Raw genomic sequence first — 20513 nt, 5'->3', positions numbered from 1 at the left:
AAGTATCCAGCTCAGTACCTTTATGCTTCTTTACAGATTCTTCCTGGGGTGAAAGTTATTATTGCACATACTGAGACCAAAGGACCACTTGGAGACTCTCATTTAGGGGAGGTAAGTAAACATGGTCATTCATATAAAGTAGCGTATGTAAAAAAAAAAAGTGGAGGGGGGTGGGGATTCATGCTCTCAATTTGTGGTGGTGATCATTATTTCTGGTACAGAAATCAATAGGGAACCCAAATGTTAGAGCTGTCAGAAGAACAGGAGGGGAGTGGAAATCTTCCAATAGAGAGCAATGTAAGAGGGTATTTCCTTAATACTTCCTGTTGTGTTTCCGAGACTGGACGTGGAAGAAAAATCTCCCCAACAGGACACAAACAACATACAGAAATCTTGACCATTCCCTAAGCTAAATGTTTTAGGTTTTTTCTCTTTTAAAAAATAAGAAATAATGCCAATTTTGTTTCAAACAGGTTTGGGTGAGCAGCCCACATAATGCCAATGGTTATTACACTGTGTATGGTGAGGAGGCTTTGCATGCTGATCACTTTAATGCACGGCTCAGCTTCGGGGACACTCAGACTGTGTGGGCTCGGACTGGATATCTTGGATTTCTCAGAAGAACAGAGCTAACAGATGCCAGTGGAGGTAATGAAGTTAGAATATTAGGAAATGTTTGTCTTATCTCCTACCACCACCATTCAGCATGGTTCTTCCATTGTCACTTGTTTGATTAGTTTCGCAGGGTATCTCTGAGTTTGCTTGGCCTCGGCAATTGTTACTTTCAGTGTGTATCCAAGGCCAGGGTATAACTGGGATGGACACCTCTGCCAGTCAGCAGCAGTGGGATTATGGGACAGTTTTGTGAGCGTTACTAGGAAAACTTCCAGATTCCACCATTGGATTGGTGGAGATTTATTTTTAAATCCGAACACCAGACAACTTGGTAAATACCCAACATAAGCTGATTTACCTAGAAAATTTTGTTGGGATGCTGTTGTGATCCAACCATCCCTTCCAGACAGCACAACCATGTCCTCAACATACACTGTAGCAGCACAGCTTGGTCAAGAACACAGCCCCAGTCTATTTGATCAATGTAAAAGCAGCAGTACACTAAAGGCATCACTTGGCTCGCTCTGCTATCTCTTCTTGTCAATTACACATGTAGTGCAGCAGCAGAGCTTAACTGGCTCCTACCAGTCCACAGCCAAGTGCCATTCTGTTTCTTTTTATATCAGGCTGGAGTTCAGCTTTAAGAATAGAAGCGGAAGATTTAGCAAAAACAGCCAGATAATTTTTATGTCATTTAGAAAAATGAAGGATTTCTTGATCCCTTTGCCTGTTGAAAATGTACAATATAATTTAACAACCTATTACTAAACTGTATCATTCTCTGGACAAAATAGAAGTGCAATTACAAACAGAAAATTTTTATCGTGAACCCTGTTCTTTTCCTAGAGAGGCATGATGCTTTGTACGTGGTTGGTTCTCTCGATGAAACATTGGAATTACGAGGTATGAGATACCATCCCATTGACATAGAAACGTCTGTGATTCGATCTCACAAAAATATTGCGGAATGGTGAGTTTGTTTTTAATTCTATGAATAGGTTCTCAATCAGCATGCTGTGATAGGCCGTTGTTCTTTTGAGCCCAGTCCACTTACTGTGTTCTTTTCTGGTCTATTTAGTGCGGTCTTCACATGGACAAATCTATTGGTGGTTGTACTGGAGCTGGATGGGCCAGAGCAGGAGGCCCTGGACCTGGTGGCTCTTGTGACAAACGTAGTCTTGGAGGAGCACTACCTGATTGTAGGGGTCGTGGTCATAGTGGACCCAGGTGTCATTCCTATCAACTCTCGAGGAGAGAAGCAGCGCATGCACCTTAGGGATGGATTTCTAGCTGATCAGCTTGATCCTATATATGTGGCATATAACATGTGAAATGATGGTGATAAGTTGCTTCTTGCCTGACCCTTGACACGCTGGGTGCTGGGGAATGAAAGAGCTGAGAGAGGAGACTGACCGACTATTACTTCCATTATTCGAGGTCCTGGATTGCTGCTGTCTTCCTTCTCAGGCGATGTGTCTTCTCACCACCCGGGAATGTTCCAAGTCACAGAGAGAGGAGGGGGCCTTTTATTGCCAAGACATGTCTAGAGGAGAATGTACCTAGTGAATTTTTGCCTCTTACTGTGACACTGGATGTAGCTTCCTCTCCCCCTTCAATGCTGTTCTTTGTGCAGCAATACATCCTGCCCCCTGTGTTGTGTCGCCTTACAAAAGCCCAATTTCATGCAATAATGTGAATCTCCGGATTTCTTGAATCTGAGCACATACATTTTTTTATATATATAATTCATGGGGGTGATCATGCCTTCCCCCTGAGCCAAGGTGGACCTGTCCAAAGTGTGAATGTTCACCAGCCCTAAGTGAGCTGCTACTTCACTTCACATCACTGAACGGAATGTAATTATGTACATAAACAGTATAATTTATTAAGTGCATCAGGCTAATGGACATGCCCCTGTGGTCAGGAAGATGAGGGGAAGAGACCCACTTCAATTTTAACACTGTAGTTTTTATAGCAAAAAATGAAAACAACGAAAAAAAAAAAAATCATTACGCACTAAGGAGCCCGACAGTTACCTGTGATATTACAAAAAGATAAAAAGCACATTAAACATTTTAAAAAGGTGTTTTGTGTTACTTCTTGTTTTTTTTATCTCTTGCAGTGCATGGTTATAGTAGGGGTCTCCAAACATTCTAAACAAAGAGCCAGTTTACTGTCATTCAGACTTTAGGGGGGCCAGACTGTTGCCAGTAGGAGTAGAAAATATCCTGGTGTCAGTGGGCGTAAACAATGCCAAATCTTTAGTGTGAGGAATAGTGCCCCATCATTGGTGTCAGTGACAGAAATAGTGCCCCTCATTGGTGTGAGTGGGTGGAATAGTGCCACATCACTGGTGCAAGAAAGAAATAGTGCCATATCAATGTGAGGAATAGTGCACCATCAATGGTGTCAGTGGGAAAAATAATGCCCTATCATTGGCGCAAGTGGTAGAAATATTGTCCCATCATTGGTGCAAGTAGAAGGAATAATGCCCCATCATTGGTGTCAGAAGGTGGGAGGATGCCCATCATTACTAGCAGTGGAATAGTCCTCTGTTTTTGGTGTCAGTGGCAAGAATTATGCCCCTATTGTTGGTGTCAGTAGGAGGAATAGTACCCCAAGGGCCAGAAAAGGGCAAGCAAAGGGCAAAAGTTTGGAGACCCCTGGTGTGTATAGTACAAGTCTACCCAAAATAGTGTCTTTGTTGAAGTGAGATCCTAACTTTACCATCATGGTAACAATCTGTGTTCTATATACAGCAGTGGTGATGCCTATACCTGAAGTATTCTATAGATAACTATGGAAAATTTAGCAGGGGCTAGAAGCCGTATTATAGACAAGCTAGCTGTGTCACAGAAGGCAATGGTTTTGAGAAACAAAAACAGATCATCTGTTTTAACAACAGACCTATCGCTGCATTTAGTTTGGCAGATATGGCAAGATTATACTATTAGTTTCATACCAGCCAGTCAATTATACATTGCCTGTCATTATCTGCCAGGTAATATATTTGAAATGCAAGTGAATTACAGTCTAACACAGCTTGTATCCTCTTCATTATAAGAAACATCTTCAGCAACTCCGAAAGAAATTCATCTCCATATTGGAAATACCTTGCAGCCAACCTATCAACAAAAGAAACATAGAATATTACTAACCTAATGCAGCATTGAGAGTGGACATATGTCTGAAGGGACAACTGTATTACCGATAACAGCCAATCGGCTTCCTCCCTTTTCATGCAGGAAAGAATTTGGTTGCTGGAGGCAACCCATAAAATGCTCCCTTCAGACATTTTCATGCACAATTCATTATGGTGTTAAGTACTCACATTATGTGCGGTTGTTGCTGATTCTGCAGTAACAGACCAGTTGAGTGTGACAGATAAGTGACGTCTCCAAAAAGGATTCCTGATGAATACTGCAGAGCCCTCAACCCTGTCTCCTTTGTGAATCCGTATTGGTTCATCCAGCATAAAGAGTGTGTGTTTCCAGTGAGTGAGCCTTAGAAAACAAATATACCCAATATAAAGCATGCAGTAAATAAAAATGATGTGGGTTTGGAGTGCATGAATCTAAATATGATAAAATAGGGACCTATATACTTCACTTGCATTCACAAGCATTGGATGACATACATGAGACACATTTTTATAATGCATTGAATCAGACATTCTCTTCAAGTAAATCTTCCAGGTGCATGTGTTTTAAATGACGGGGATGGTTTCCCCACAGTGAATGTTTTTGAAAGTCACATTCACTGCTTTCTAAAAAGGCCTCATAGACTGATGTCATCCTCAGGTATTGACATATTGGAAACATTTACTATTAAGCACGCACAGTCCGACATGTGTCCATCTATTTGCAAATTGTGACTTAGTACTGACACCAACAAAAATAGTAATCAATTTTTACAAAAGCCTTAAAGACTTTCTTTGAAAGTGAACATATCTAGGATTAGTCATTACACATCATGCCACTTAATGACAAGATATTGTTTCCTTTTAAAGCTTAAAATATAATAGGTAGTTTACAATTAACAGCACATTGAGATTAAAGTGTTTACTTAACCCAGGACCCTGCATTCACCATATCTGGTCTCCCATAGTACACGGAAATGCATTCGTTTTAGTAAATATAAACTGCTAAATTCCTCTTTTCATCAGCAGTATATAGCAGTCTTGTAACTTCTATCAGTGTCTGGTTAAAGCTTGTAGGAGGAGTTTTCATTCTCCCCTGATTGTCCTATACGACCGCAGAACCCCTGACCCTCTGTCTGGATAGTGCTGATTGGCCCTATGCTGATCAAATTAACTCTCCCAAGAGAAAAAAAAAAATCTCTAGCATTACACACTAAACTGAGCATGTGCAGCTTGGCCCCTAGCTTCTGTTCTATCAGGAGATGGATTGGAGTCAGTGGAAGAGGAGGAGGATCAGAGAGACAGGATCACGCAGCCTTTATACACTATGCAGAGGATTAACAATGCAGAGGATAATTTTTATTCTGCTACATATTTTTGGTAAAAAAAATCCCAAAAAGCGTATTTTAATTGGTTTGTGCAAAACTTATAGCGTTTACAAACTACGGGATAGATTTTTGGACTTTTTACTATTTTTTTTGTTTTTATTTGTAATGGCGGCGATCAGCGATTTTTAGCGGGATTGCGACATTGCGGCGGTCAGAACAGAGTCCTAACTGATATTTTTTAGACTTATTGGGGACCAGTGACATTAATACAGTAATCAGTGCTAAATATTATGCACTATTACTGTATAAATGACACTGGCAGGGAAGGGATTAACATTGGGGGTGATTAAAGGGGTTAATGTATGCCTAAATGTGATTACTGACTGGGGGGGGGGGGCTCTGACAGGCACAGAGAGATCAGGGTTTCAGCTAAGCTGAAACTCCTGATCTCTCCCTGCTTGTGTGACAGAAGACTCGCCTGCTTTGTTTACATAAGCAGACAGGTCCTCTGTCAGTTTCTCTGACGATTGCGGGAAGCTGGCGGCAATTGCCGCCGCTCCTCCCGCAGCCCGCCTCCCGCTGTGTCTAAACACAGATCTACGTGATTTTGCACAGCAGTATATCTGTGGTGGGCGGTCGGCAAGCGGTTAAAGAATCGTGCCTCTTTTTAGCGCAGTGCCGTCTGAGGGCCCGAAGACCACCAGTATTGCGTTTTAACCTTGTCCCTTGTGCACAGTTTCTGAATCTTTTGATGATGATATTATATACTTCAGCTAGGGGGTCAGCAACCAGTAGATCCCAACCAGGTGACTGGTAGATTGTGGTCTGGGCTTGCTGACCCGCCATCTCAGTGCATCAAAGAGTGCAATGCAGAGGGACTACTTGTAAAATTGGAGCTGTAGTAGAGAGCAAGAGCCGCATAAGCTGATGCCTCCTCTGTTATACTGGTTCCGGTCCCATGCAGAGTGATACCAACTGCACTCCACCTCTTATCCCCTGATAGTGGTCTTTAGATTGGTGTCATCAGCAGGAAAGGAGATCTTCAGGTCAGTGAGAAGCACTACACTGGGCATAATAGTATAGGGCTGCTTTCACACTGATGTGCTGCGGTTTACCCACATCGCTGGTGCAGTGCAGTGTACCTGCGGGTTGGCTACACTTATCCATAAACTTCTATTCTATCCTGCAGGTTTGGTCTACGTTTTGAAAGCGCACCACATGTGCAGGATATAATAGAAGTCTATGGAAAAGCACTGCTAACCCAGAAAAGTGCAGGTAACCCGCAGCACATCAGTGTGAAAGCAACCTTCTAGGGGGGCTTAGAACAGTAAGGGTTAATTTACATTTGCAGTTGGGGGTGGTAAAACCTCATAGTTGAAACGTGTTTTTATCACACCTGACCCCAACTGCACCCCCTTTAGTTGCAGTGGCCAGGGGTGTACACGTCGCACCTGCAGCAAGAGTTATGTGCCCCGTCATGGTTGGTCGGTGTAGCACCCGCCAAGCATGACCCATTCAAATAAATGAGGCCTCTCTGCAAGTGCCCTGCAGTCTTGTGCAGTACAGCAAACAAGGAGTTAAAGCAGGTAGCAGTGTGTTGCTTTCTCACCACCTGCTTTAACCCCTTGGACCCCGCAGAAGCATGCAGTTGTAGGGCGCTTGCAGGGTGGCCCCACTTAATTAAATAGGTCGCGCTTGGCAGATTGTAGCACCCAACAAAAGCAACGGGGTTTTAAGTGGTAAGTACCACTTACTTTGCCAGCTTTTTGTTGCCCTGGCACAACGTCTTGGAGATGTGTTACTGACATCAATTTTAAAATGACCTTATTTTTTTTCTTAAAATAGTACATTTTCTAAGTTTAAACATTTGATATGTTTGCTATTGTTAATAAAATATGATTTTATAAGATTTCTGTTTTTATGTAGATTTTACACAGTGCACCAACTTTTTTGGAATTGATGTTGCAAATTTAGGCCAAAATATAGTCTGCTACGTTGCTTTGGTAAAAATAACCCAAATTTGTGTATATTATTTAGTCTGTGTGAAAGTTATCTACAAACTATGGTGTGTGTGTATGTATGTATGTATGTATATATATATATATATATATATATACACACACACACACACACCCCACAGTATCTCACAAAAGTGAGTACACCCCTCACATTTTTGTAAATATTTAATATCTTTTCATGTGATAGCACTGAAATGACACTTTGCTACAATGTAAAGTAGTGGGTATACAGCTTGTATAACAGCGTAAATTTACTGTCCCCTCAAGATAACTCAACACACAGCCATTTAATGTCTAAACAGCTGGCAACAAAAGTGAGTACACCTCTAAGTCAAAAGGTCCGATTGTCAAAATTTTGTGTGGCCACCATTATTTTCCAGCACTGCCTTAACCCTCTTGAGCATGAAGTTCACCAGAGCTTCACAGGTTGCCACAGGGGTCCTCTTCCACCCTCCATGACGACATCACAGAGCTGGTGGATGTTAGACACCTTGCGCTCCTCCACCTTCTGTTTGAAGATGCCCCACAGATGCTCAATAGAGTTTAGGTCTGTAAACATGCTTGGCCAGTCCATCATCTTTCCCCTCCGCTTCTTTAGCAAGGCAGTGGTCGTCTTGGAGGTGTGTTTGGAGTTGTTATGTTGGAATACTGCCCTGCCACCCAGTCTCTGAAGAGAGGGGATCATGCTCTGCTTCAGTAAGTCACAGTAAATGTTGGCATTCATGGTCCCTCAACTGTAGCTCCAAGAGCCCTCATGCTGCCCCGGTTGCCGCCACACGCTTGACACCATCTGAATCAAATAAGTTTATCATCAGACCACAGGACATGGTTCCAGTAATCCATGTCCTTAGTCTGCTTGTCTTCAGCAAACTGTTTGCAGGCTTACTTGTGCATCATCTTTAGAAAACGCTTCCTTCTAGGATGACAGCTATGCAGACCAATTTAAAGCAGTGTGCGGCGTATTGGTCTTAGCACTGACAGGCTGACCCCCACCCCTTCAACCTCTGCGGCAATGCTGGCAGTACTCATATACGTCTATTTCCCAAAGATAACCTCTGGATATGGCGCTGAGCACGTGCCCTCAACTTCTTTGGCCAACCATGGCGAGGCCTGTTCTGAGTGGAACCTGTCCTGTTAGATCACTGTGTGGTCTTGGCCACCGTGCTGCAGCTCAGTTTCAGGGTCTTGGCAATCTTTTTATAGCCTAGGCCATCTTTATGTAGAACAAAAAATCTTTTTTTCAGATCCTCAGAGAGTTCTTTGCCATGAGGTGCCATGTTGAACTTCCAGTGACCAGTATGAGAGAGGGAGAGTGATAACACCAAATTTAACACACCTGCTCACCATTCACACCTGAGACCTTGTAACAAGTCACATGACACCAGGGAGGGAAAATGGCTAATTGGGCCCAATTTGGACATTTTACCTTTTGGGGTGTTGAGTTATTTTGAGGGGACAGCAAATTTACACTGGTATACAAGCTGTACACTACTTTACATTGTAGCAAAGTGACATTTCTTCAGTGTTGTCACATGAAAATATACTGTGTGTGTGTGTGTATATATATATATATATATATATGACCCCAAATCCCTCCTTTACACGTAAAAGCATTCAAAACACCAAATTTCTAAGTGTCATGACATCACTTTTGAGTGTCTATATCCGAATCCAGCTTTGTTCAGGACTCTGGCCAGGCGGCGGGGGGGGGGGGACATTCCCTCCTGCTGCTTGTGATAACCTAGTGGCTGCTTAGCTGCATTGGTTGTTATCACAAGAAAGCGGACAGTCCACTTTAAAAAACGATACCAGGGTGATGCTTGTAGGTGCAGGAATACAACCCCTTGAACCCGAAAGGACGCAAATTTGCGTTACATCGGTGTTGAGGGGTTAAGATATTTCTAATAAAAACATGAGAGAAGTTATAAACCTTCTGTACTGTATACAAACCTTGTAAGAAAAAAAAAAATTTACAGTTGCACTTAAATGCATGATGCATATTTCAAACCGTGCAAGTTTTCTCCTGCTTTACCTCTTCGATAATTCATTGTTGCACAACCAGGGAACATTTTCAGAAAGGACAATTTTATTTCCAACAATAAACTTAGACCAGCATGTGACTAGTTATACAGTTGTGCTCATAAGTTTACATACCCTGGCAGAATTAGTTTCTTGGCCATTTTTTAGAGAATATGAATAACTATTTGGATCATTATCAGATGTTTTTACCAAGTTTTTAAAGTTGCTTGTCATGCCTTTGTTTTAAATAAATACTACACTATGGTAAGATTTGTTCTCTCCTATGTCTGCTGATTTACACCTGCTGTGCTGGAGTATTGGAGGAGATATCCTCTGGTGTGAACCCCCATTTGTCTGGCTCCGCTCAAGACCCGATATATTACACTAAAACGTAGTAGCTGTCTTGATCAGGCAGCATATCGGTCTGGTGAGTGTGCATTCCTATTTTTGGTGAAGGATCACTGGTGGAGGAGTGTTTATTTAGATATTCCGGCACTGAATATCAGCACAATTGTGGATTTATTTTAAAAGACTTCCTATGGACTGAATTATTATTATTCTGTCACTATTGTTTGTTTAAACATTGTAACTTATTTCATATGTATGTGACATAATTGTCACATACAATATTCTACATTTTATTTTTGGAATATTTGTCACTTTTATCACCATTTTTAGCGCTACAACCTTATTTTACATTTTACATGAATGATAACACAAATAACTCATGGTTAGTGTTTGGCTGTAGCCATTTAATATCAATCAACTGTGTTTACTCTTTTTAAATCATAATGACAACAGAAACTACCCAAATGATCCTGATCAAAAGTTTACATACCCCAGCTCTTAATACCGTGTATTGCCCCCTTTAAAATCAATGACAGCTTGAAGTCTCTTGTGGTATTTGTGGACGATGCTCTTTATCTTCTCAGATGGTAAAGCTGCCCATTCTTCCTGGCAAAAAGCCTCCAGTTCCTGTAAATTTGTTGGCTGTCTTGCATGAAGTGCACGTTTGAGATCTTCCCAGAGTGACTCGATGATATATAGAGGTCAGGAGACTGAGATGGCCACTCCAGAACCTTCACTATATTCTGCTGTAGCCAATGACAGATCGACTTGGCCTTGTGTTGAGGATCATGTTGGAATGTCCAAGTACGTCCCATGCACAGCTTCCGGGCTGATGAATGCAATTTTTCCTCCAGTATTTTTTGATAACATACTGCATTCATCTTGCCATCAATTCTGACCAAATTTCCTGTGTCTTTGTAGCTCACACATCCCCAAAACATCAGTGATCCACCTCCGTGTTTCACAGTAGGAATGGTGTACCTTTCATCATAGGCCTTGTTGACTCCTCTCCAAATGTAGTGTGTGTGTGTAGTTGTGGCCAAAAAGCTCAATTTTGGTCTCATCACTCCAAATGACTTTGTGCCAGAAGGTTTGAGGCTTGTCTCTGTGCTGTTTGGCATATTGTAAGTGGGATACTTTGTGGCATTTTGTGTAGTAATGGCTCTCTGCTGGCGACTCAACCATGCAGCCCATCTTTCTTCAAATGCCTCCCTTTGTGCATCTTGAAACAGCCACACCACATATTTTCAGAGTCCTGTATCTCACCTGAAGTTATTTGTGGGTTTTTCTTTGCATCCCGAACAATTTTCCTGGCAGTTGTGGCTGAAATTTTAGTTGCTCTACCTGACTGTGGTTTGGTTTTAACAGAACCCCTCATTTTCCACTCCTTGATTAGAGTTTGAACACTGTTGATTAGCATTCTCAACTCCTTGAATATCTTTTTCTATCCCTTTCTTGTTTTATACAGTTCAACTACCTTTTCCCGCAGATCCTTTGACAATTCTTTTGCTTTCCCCATGACTCGGAATCCAGAAATGTCAGTGCAGCACTGGATGAAAGATGCAAGGGTCGGTCAGGAGTCCAGAAACTCATTGACCTTTTATACACACACACTAATTACAAGCAAACAGATCACAGGTGAGGATGGTTACCTTTTAACCACTTTAGCCCCGGAGGATTTGCATGCTTAATGACAAGGCCCTATTTTGCGATTTGGCACTGCATGAATTTAATGGACAATTGCGCGGTCGTGCGAGGCTGTACCCAAACGTAATTGACATCCTTTTTTTCCACAAACAGAACTTTCTTTTGGTGGTATTTCATCACCTGTGCGATTTTTATTTTTTTGCGCTATAAACAAAAAAAGAGCGACAATTTTGAAAAAATAACAATATTTTTCAAATTTTTTTATATGAAATTCTCAAAAACAAAATGTAAAAATTTCAATTTTTTAACATTTTAGGCCAATTTTTCTGCTACATATTTTTGGTAAAAAAAAAAAAAATCGCAAAAAGCGTATTTTGATTGGTTTGCGCAAAAGTTATTGCGTTTACTAACTACGGGAATGATTTTGTCATTTTTATTTTATTTTTTTTTACTAGTAATGGCGGCGATCTGCGATTTTTTTTTTTTTTTGTGGGACTGCGACTTTGCGGCGGACAGATCGGACCCCTAACTGACATTTTTGACACTTTTGGGGGTACCAGTGACATTACTACAGTAATCAGTGCTAAAAAATATGCACTGTTACTGTAAAAATGACACTGGCACGGAAGGGGGTAACTGTACTGGTGATCAAGGGGTTTAATGTGTCCCTAGGGGCATGGCTTGTGAAGTAATCACAGAGACGTGCGATCCTATATAGCAGGATCACATAGCCTCTGTGATCACTTCAGGGAGAATGACAGAAGGCTGTGTTTACATCAGCCGTCTGTCCTCTCTCTCTCTCTCTCTGCTGCGGGAGATTGCGAGTGGCAGAGCCACCGGTCACACGCTCCCCAGCTAATGGGCAGGAGTGGGCCGCGCGCTCGCCCCCTAGAGTCTCATGAGCGAGTGACGTAGTACTACGTCACTTTGCCCAGGAGCGCCTGCCTGCCGCAGTAAAACTGCGGTGGGCGGGGCTGAAGTGGTTAATAGCCATTCAAACCCCTTTGTGTCAACTTGTGTGCGTGTTATCAGGCCAAAATCAACAGGGTATGTAAACTTTTCATCAGGGTCATTTAGGTAGTTTCTGTTGTCATAACGATTTAAAAAGAGTAAACACAGTTGATTGATAATAAATAGCTTCAGCCAAACACTAACCATGAGTGAAAGAAAAGTTTTTGTGTTATCATTCATATTCTCTGAAAAATGGCCAAGAAATAAATTCGGCCAAGGTATGTAAACTTATGAGCACAACTGTATTTAATCTAACCAGGATTAGTGTATACAAAACCATTTTTTTTTTCTACTTTTGAATGGAGTGGGGAAGAATTGGAATCACTATCACATTTTTATTGCCATTTCCCTCCTGGGAAGATCCACTTTATCTGTTCTGTTGACCATTGTCAGAAAGTGATGGGAAATCCAAAATTATAAAGTTGTCACCGGAACAGACATCAAGGGGAAATATTTAACTGAGAACAACTATTCTGGCGTCAGGGGATTTTCTCTCACTTTGTAGAGGTGTGTATTTCACTTGTGAAAGAAGGGGAAGTTCACCAACGTACATGACAAATGATAAACTGTTCTAACCATTGTCTACTGTATCAAAACAAAAAATAAATGTTTTTTTTTTGGCTTTTACCAAGTAGGAACAGATCTCAGAGACACTTGGGTTATAGTGCTGCTTACAGGAGTATTATTTTTGCTAGTGTCTTAGGTGGATCAATGCATTTTCTCTACCAATAACCATTTTGATTGTTTTACTAGCCGAATGGATAAAAGTTACAAATGAGCAATAAAGATCACAGTTACACTAACCAAAATGACAAAAGTCTGAAATTAGGGGATGATACTGAGAAATAAAAACTGCAAAAACACCATGTTGCCGGGGGGGCGCTCTTCTCCTGCAACCCACCCCATAGGTGGCGACGGCGTGAACAGGAACAGTAAGGAACTAGAAAATAGGTGAGGGAAGCAGAAAAACCTGAAAAGAGGGTAATAGGTAAGTGACAGTGGGAGAGAGAGGAAGGGGGTGACTCAGGAGCCCCAAAGGGAGCATTAAGACAAGGCTCAAACAGGTCAATTGGAATAAGGCAACTCATAATTGATCCATGGTTCTGAAACCTTGACATGTGAATCATTCACAATACTAACATTCGTTCATGAGCATCATGGCAGTCATATGTGTCTAAACCCCCTGGAAGGGGCTACGTGTTGGATCCTCCAGGCCTGAACTATAACCTTTTAGCCGCAATTAAAAGATATGTGGCCAGCTTCTGCTGTGATGCGTATAAGCCAGGTATTGGACAGTGTAATAGGGTTAACTTAGCGTCCCTATGGACCATTAGATAGAAAAACCCATTTGATATGGGTAGGTGGAAATGCGGAACAATCTAGTGTTTGCCTTTTTTTATTTTTTTCAATCCGGACTAAAGCCTCGTACACACGAGTAGAAATTCGGCCGGGAAAATTTCGTCCGACGACCGATCTGCCGATTTTCGGCTTGTTAGTATGGTGCTTCCGACAACCGACTCCGACTTTTCGGCCGAAAAAATCCTGGTGTGCAGGCTATATAATTTTTGTTGACTGTCAAAACACATCCGATTTTCGTTAGTACAGATTTCGATGGGGAAAAATCTTATGAGCAAGACTAGGCATGTTCAGAGATGAAAGAACACAAAGAAAGCAATCCAACACATGACATCACTTCTGAAGTAGAATTCTGTCGTGCGGGAAAATTCGTGTGCAGTCTAGAGCACATTCCAACCAACAGACACCACTCTGGACAAAAGACGGACGACCGGTCGGCGGAAATTCGTTGCGTGTGTACGAGGCTTTAATCTACATGCTGCTTGAGCTGGTCTCTCATGCAGCTATTCAGAATGACATATCTTCAACAACAGCTTTGAAGGCCGTACCCATAACCCAATGGACTGGACGACTGTAGCACCTGCCTGGAATGTGATGCTTGTGGCTCCTTCCAGACCTTTGTGTACGGTTTTAGGTCGCTGGAGAGCACTTTCCAGGTTCACAACAGTAGCACAGCCTCTTGGGTGATCCAGTCTCTGAAAACTACTTTATGAGTGGGCTGTGTGGGCCTAGTATTGATCAACATTCTGGAGCTTCATTCTATTTGGTTGTCTCTACAACGTTGGATCTATTCTGTGCTTTTCCACCCTTGAAATCAAGTCTGGTCCAGGTGGATGTGGTATTTTAACCTGATCAAACTCCTGGCAGATGCTCCATGGGCTCCTCCAGATCAATCAAATGTTCTGTCCTAAGGATAATTGGGATCTCCATGATGTTAACCACTTAAGCCCCAGCCCTATTTCAGACACTTTTTGTTTACAAGTTAAAACCAGTATTTTTTCCTAGAAAACTACTTAGAACCCCCAAACATTATATATATTTTTTTAGCAAAGACTCTGGAGAATAAAATGTCGGTCATTGCAAAAATGTTTGTCACGCGGTATTTGCGCAGCGGTCTTTTAAAACGCCATTTTTTTGGAAAAAATTTGAAAAATCAAATTTCACTGCATTTAAAAAATACTAAACAGTAAAGTTAGCCCATTTTTTTTTGTATAGTGTGAAAGATGATGTCACGCCGAGTAAATAGATACCCAACATGTTACAGTTTAAAATTGCGCCCCCCCCGTGGGATGACGACAAACTACGGTCAATAGAGCTCTCAATCTGCGACGCTTTAAATTTATTTAACGGTTACCAGTTTAGAGGTAGAGTGTAGCTCTTTTTTTAAAATTATTGTCCACGCTCTGGCGATCACGGCGATACCTCACATGTGGGGTTTGAACAGCGATTTCATTCGCGGCTCGACTTGCGTATACGTTTTTTTTTGTGCGCGAGCTAACGGTGACGGCTAAATTTTTTTTTTTTTTTTCCTATTTATTTTTTAAACATCCCTTGTGACACCAATATGTAGTGACAGGTACACTTTATGGAGGGATCGAAGGTCTAAAAGACCCTAGACCCCTCCACTACACTTCCCTGTATGCAAAACGCCGAAAACAGCATTTTTGCATACAGCCATTTTTCAAATTTGCCGCCTTTTGCAGCACAGTAACCCGGAAGTGACGTCATGGACGCCGCCTCTGGGTTACGTCATCAGAGACCCGATCAATGCCGTTTCCGGCATTCATCGGGACTCCATCCAGCCGGCGGACGTGGGGACGGGAGCCCCGAGCAAAGCCGCGGGAGGGGGGGGGGACGTCCCCTCCCGCCCCCCCGGGTAACGATCGAGTGGCTCCTGAGCCGCATCGGTCGTTACCGTCGGCTTCAAACCATGGTACCGGGATGATGCCTCTAACTAGAGGCATCATCCCAGTATAACCCCACAAAGTGTACCGACATACCGGTACGTTAGAATGCGATAAGTGGTTAAGGGCTAAAAGTTCACTTCCCAAGGTGTGAGGAAAGAAACTTTAATCCCAGAAATTCCTCTTGGGACAAATCCTGATTTTACGAATCAGGTCTAAATTTACAAGAGGCCTAAGCCCTCTTTCACATTGGAGAGATTTGTCATGCGATTTCACAGGTCAAATTGCATGACAAGTCGCAGCCTACTGTCGTCAATCCATGCAACATGACTTTGCGGCGCCAAACCGATTTGCAAAAGTAGTTCTTGTGCTTCTTTTGCCAATTTCAGGTGCGACTTTAATGTCTTTCAAGTCGCACCTGAAATCACGCTGACCTGCTACTTTGAAATTGTGCTATTTCAAGTGAAGTAGCACGATTTAAAAGTAGCATCAATAAGAACCAGGGCATAAAAATGAACTAAATTGCTGAAGGAATGGCCTCCTGCACCGCAATCTTAAAAGCTCTGGTGCGTGGGCACATGCTCCACGGGGTTTTCCAGGTATCTCCGACCTTGGAGAAATAAGCAGCACATAAGCCCACACACGTTGGGATTTCTGCATGTGTGCAAAATGCTGCCATGTTCTGCCAGATTGCCACTATACTGCCTGGTAGCATTTGTTCACACACACGCACAAATATGCTGCATAGTTTCCACTTAGGAACACACTGCCTTCTGGGATAGCTGTGACTTCGCTATTCCAGGAGGCAGCGAGGCCCAGTCTAGGTCAGAAACCCAGAAGTGCACAAAGCAAAAAAAATAAATAGAAGAATATCTTTTGTGGAGGGGGGGGGGGGGGGATAAAATAAAAGGTTGTTGGTGAGAGTTTAGTTCAACTTTGGGTACTAATAATGGTCAGATCTCAACACTTGCAGTCTCATTCCACAAATCCTGTTTTTCAATCTACATACAGTTTAATAGGTCTACCTACTCTAACAGAACATTCATGAATTGATATTAATACTTTGAACAGGTTATAAGTATTAGTTTAATATCTATTCAGAGATGCATATAAACTTGGATGTTTGCTATATTTGACTTACGAGTTGAAGGGACCTGTATGCAGTTCTACATGCCCCTGGTTTTCAATGTTCTGGAACTGGACACTGAACCAAGAAGTGAAACCATGGAGTATACCATCACGCTTCACATGGAATGCAAAGGGACCGCTCATTCGCTAAAAGACAGAAATTGTCACAATACATTCATAATGTACTATAGAAATAAAGTAGGGTTTTTTTTTTTCTATCAGCAGCATTAGAGGGTTCTTGCCTCCTGTATCTTTACACACTCAGTGAACATGCACCAACTCCCTGAAGCCTAAAGTGGATGTAAATCCCATTCATGAAATCTGACCTGGGCACATATATCTGTATTGTTTACCTATCTCTCTCCAAAGCCCTAAGTCCCCTGCCTTTCTGCTGCTCCGTTCCTCTGTTATCTGCATGATAACTTCTGACAAGCGCTCTGACACAGGCGATGAAAGCAGCTGGAAAATTGTGTCGGGGAGGTAACTTAGAGACCGATAAGCAGAGAGCTTGTCTATTCACAGCACAGTACTGCAAGTTTCTTCATTCCTCTGCCTATGTGGCGGGGGGGGGTGTTCCTCTCCTCCAATCAGCTCACACAGTGAATGCCTAGACTCCCCTCCCACTGCTGAATAAGAAAAAAAAATGTAACACGATGTGCACTTTCTAAAGAATATAGAAAGCTGAAGACAGCAGATATACATGTAAAACTTATGGAGGGAGATTTGTCTCATCTCTGTATCATCTGAGGCTGTTCACTCCACTTGGTATAGGAGAGGGTATACATCCACTTTAAAGCTGGCCATTTTCTGTACAATCTCAATTAGAATTTCCAAAACTGTTTTCAATGGACAATCTCACACAAATCAGTGCATTTATATCAAATCAAGTAGACCTTTGCTCTTCGTGATTGATGGTAGATCTAATCGAGACTGTACACGGTATGGTCATCATTATGCTCTCCACGTTCATACGCCAACTTCCTCCCTCTGCTCCCCTCCTCAGGGTCCCTCCCCAATTCTCCTTTGCAACATTGCATTCTCCTATGTGGCCATTTCTGTTTCTTTCTGCCTTTGTTGTCATGCAAACTTTGTAGGGCTTCCATCCACACACTGAACACACACATAGCACATCTGACATGCATTGATCTTAGAATGCACAAAGGGTACACAGCCAAAAAACCAAACGGAACACAATTAGCAGTAATACTTATTGTTGTGCTAAGCTTTGTTAGAACAGCCTTACTTTAGCATTGACCTCCTTCTTTGTAATGCATTGATGTGTATGTGCGACAAATATTCTTGTAAATTGGTGACTGAGGTCATAGCGAAAATTAGAGGTTTTATTAAAGCAACATGACTTTGCAAAGATGGGAATATTTGTGCCATGGTTACAAATTATTCAGCACAAGTATACAGCAATATCACTTTGAGTTAGCAGATGAACAACGTGAAGCTATTTCAAAGGTCCTATAAGTGATGTATAAAAAGCAAGAAGAATGCTATATATAGTGAGACGTCTGCTATCTCAGTTATCTTTACAGTTCTTTTTCAATCTGGTAAACTTTCATTAAATAAAATACCATATAGTACAAACATGGACAGTTAACATTACAATATATCTAAAATACTCTTGTCACAATATTTCATTTCTGGGAGTCAATACACCTCAACAGCAGCTGTTCATATACACATAATCTTTAGAGTTTAATAGCTTGCACAGAGTAAGGCTGGCCATACATTATACAATTTACATGGAAAATTTAAAATTTAGATTTACCAAAACCCTATAATAGAGGGTCAAACCTAAACACTTTTTATTTGCATGCAATCAGGTAGGCCTTTGCACTACATAGAAGGTAAATCCAAGGAAATTGAATAAGAAAATTGTATAATGTAAGGCATGCTTTTCGATCAGGGTGCGGCCATTCCATGCTCGACAGAAGTCGATGGTTCAATTGACTTTTGTTGAAGAGAAAAGCTGGAAAATTGTTTGTCAATCAGTGGCTGCAGTGTTTTGCGACAGCCGATCCCTCCATCCACTCATTTGTGTGAATTGGAGGAATCTGTTTTTTTTTATTCATTCAGCCTCCTATTAACACATCCTTTCAACAACAATTTAAATGTTAACAAACAGTATATGGGCCTTGTGAAAAGTCTAACGACATGGTGACATTTAGTTCTTGCATTGATTAGGATTTAACAAAATGATACTCACCTCTAGCTCTTCAATTTTGAGAGTCTTCATATTTATGTTAAGCAAGACGCAGGGCTCGGACAGACAATCCACAGGGTTTAGCACATAGTCAGGATTTGGTTTTGACAGGAACTCTTGTACAGCCATAGGCCTGCAATGGGAATACAATTATTCCAAAGAATGCAACTGATTTTAGCCAGTTCTAAACTATAATTTACAAGCATTGTGCAGGCACAATAATTTCTGATTACTAAGGTTTAACCCTTTCGCACTAGCAGCATCTTGCATCTTTTAGGCCTGAAGATTAGGTAAACCTACCAAATATTTTCTGAAAGAAGAGACCCTGTAGAATAAAATGAGGGTAGTTTCAAAGTATTATGTCACATGATATTAGCACAGTGGTTTATCAAGCACACATTTGCGATAAAATACACTAAAGTTCATTTTAAAACAATGTATTACCCAATTTATTGCTAAAATATAAAAGATAAGGTTGCTCAGAGTAAACAAATAGCTAACATATCAAGCTTTAAAATTGCATGCACCTGTGAAACAACAAACTTCAGCACCCAAAGTTTTCCATAGGCAAAGTTAAAAAGCTTCTATGAGTCATCAGTTTGTAGTGAACTGTGAATAATGGCCCTAGAATTATTACACTAACTCCAGCATGCATGTTGCTATGTAAAATTTGTAGAGTAATCCAACCTTTTGTATGTAGGCACTCCTGATGTGTGTGTTTGTTTGTATAAACAAAAAAATTGGTCTGACGAATGGGTCCGAAACGAAGGCTCCGAAACATGTTGCCGTCCACCTTACCGCCCACTTTGTGACGCCACCATGGCCCAACGCCGGTTTGATACCATTCCTGTTCTGGCTTGCGTTCCAGCCTGCACACTGCTGGTTACAGCTCCAGGCTGCATTGTTTCCTCCCCCTGCATGCTAGCCGGTCCGGCTGATGCCTCCTGATATTGCCCCTTGAGGTTTACTCTTATTCGTGCAGATCCAGAGCTGCCTGCTTACAGAAGCATCCTACACAGACCAGCCATTGGTGAATTCACCAGACGCAGCAGCAAGCAGACCTCGATACACTTTATGGGATCCATAAGATTGTCATCTGTTTTGTCGGGAGGAGGATGAGAACTATGCATGCCCACTTTCCAACTTAGTGAGTGCTATCATTTTTATCATATGTGTTTTTACCAAGAAATAGATACACTTAGATGGCTGCGCCTTCCTGTCCTATTTATCTTCACAGTTTGCAAGAGGCTCCAATACCCTCATAGTGCTGCAGTAGTTAATACAAGTGAAACTTTTTATGGAATTTTCCCAAAGGACTTTTATTGACTCCCTTTTTAGATACAGGGAGTTCCCATATTGAGGCTTAAAAAATATTCTGTTTGCGCTGAGAGGTTTGACAGATCTTTTGGAGGGACTGGGTAAGACAAGCTTATGTGATCCAAATTGTGGAGGATGCAAGAGTGGAGAAACTTGCAAAACATTTCTAAACAGGGAAAAGACTTTGCAGTCTGATCCTTAAGCTTCTGCTGAGGAAAATGGGTACTCTTGCCACCAAATGCATACTTGATAAAGCAATCAAGAGTACATTCAATGGGATGTTGTTTTTTGGTGGCTCAAACTCTTCTTACACACAGGTTCCTCAGTCCAGAACTTTAGGTTCAATATTGGTTTAACTGAAACAACATATAACAGAACATAGAAACATAAGAGGGTGGCAATACACTGATACAACAGTGACGTGTGTCAAGCAGTAACATGCAGTAAAGCCTGATGAGGCACTCGAGTAAG

The 20513-nt window shown here is 41.6% G+C and overlaps 2 protein-coding genes across 7 annotated transcripts in view; one reads left to right on the top strand and one right to left on the bottom strand.

Annotated features, from left to right (window-relative positions):
• DIP2A (disco interacting protein 2 homolog A) overlaps nucleotides 1-2699 on the top strand; it is a 168209-nt gene extending 165510 nt beyond the window's left edge. For all 5 annotated transcript variants that reach the window (XM_082260283.1, XM_082260285.1, XM_082260284.1 and 2 more), the window contains 4 exons: nucleotides 37-111; nucleotides 474-648; nucleotides 1462-1585; nucleotides 1694-2699. In XM_082260283.1, the coding sequence (XP_082116409.1) occupies nucleotides 37-111; nucleotides 474-648; nucleotides 1462-1585; nucleotides 1694-1946 (627 nt within the window). In that variant the 3' untranslated portion in view covers nucleotides 1947-2699. The remainder of the gene's footprint in view (nucleotides 1-36; nucleotides 112-473; nucleotides 649-1461; nucleotides 1586-1693) is intronic.
• Nucleotides 2700-3493: 794 nt separating this feature from the next.
• Nucleotides 3494-20513, bottom strand: part of PRMT2 (protein arginine methyltransferase 2) — a 61971-nt gene continuing 44951 nt past the window's right edge. Inside the window, exons 6-9 of one of the 2 annotated variants that reach the window (XM_082260915.1) lie at nucleotides 18729-18858; nucleotides 16527-16660; nucleotides 3947-4118; nucleotides 3494-3740 (exon numbers count right to left, since the gene is read on the bottom strand). In XM_082260915.1, the coding sequence (XP_082117041.1) occupies nucleotides 3708-3740; nucleotides 3947-4118; nucleotides 16527-16660; nucleotides 18729-18858 (469 nt within the window). In that variant the 3' untranslated portion in view covers nucleotides 3494-3707. Of the gene's footprint in view, nucleotides 3741-3946; nucleotides 4119-16526; nucleotides 16661-18728; nucleotides 18859-20513 lie in introns of those variants that run through there. The other variant, XM_082260916.1, reaches the window with a different exon arrangement.

Source organism: Pelophylax lessonae, assembly GCF_965119305.1.
Source record: "Pelophylax lessonae genome assembly, chromosome: 6".
NCBI lineage: Eukaryota > Metazoa > Chordata > Amphibia > Anura > Ranidae > Pelophylax > Pelophylax lessonae.
The sequence above is the reverse complement of the archived record's forward strand: the minus strand, read 5'-3'. Positions and strand labels throughout refer to the sequence as shown.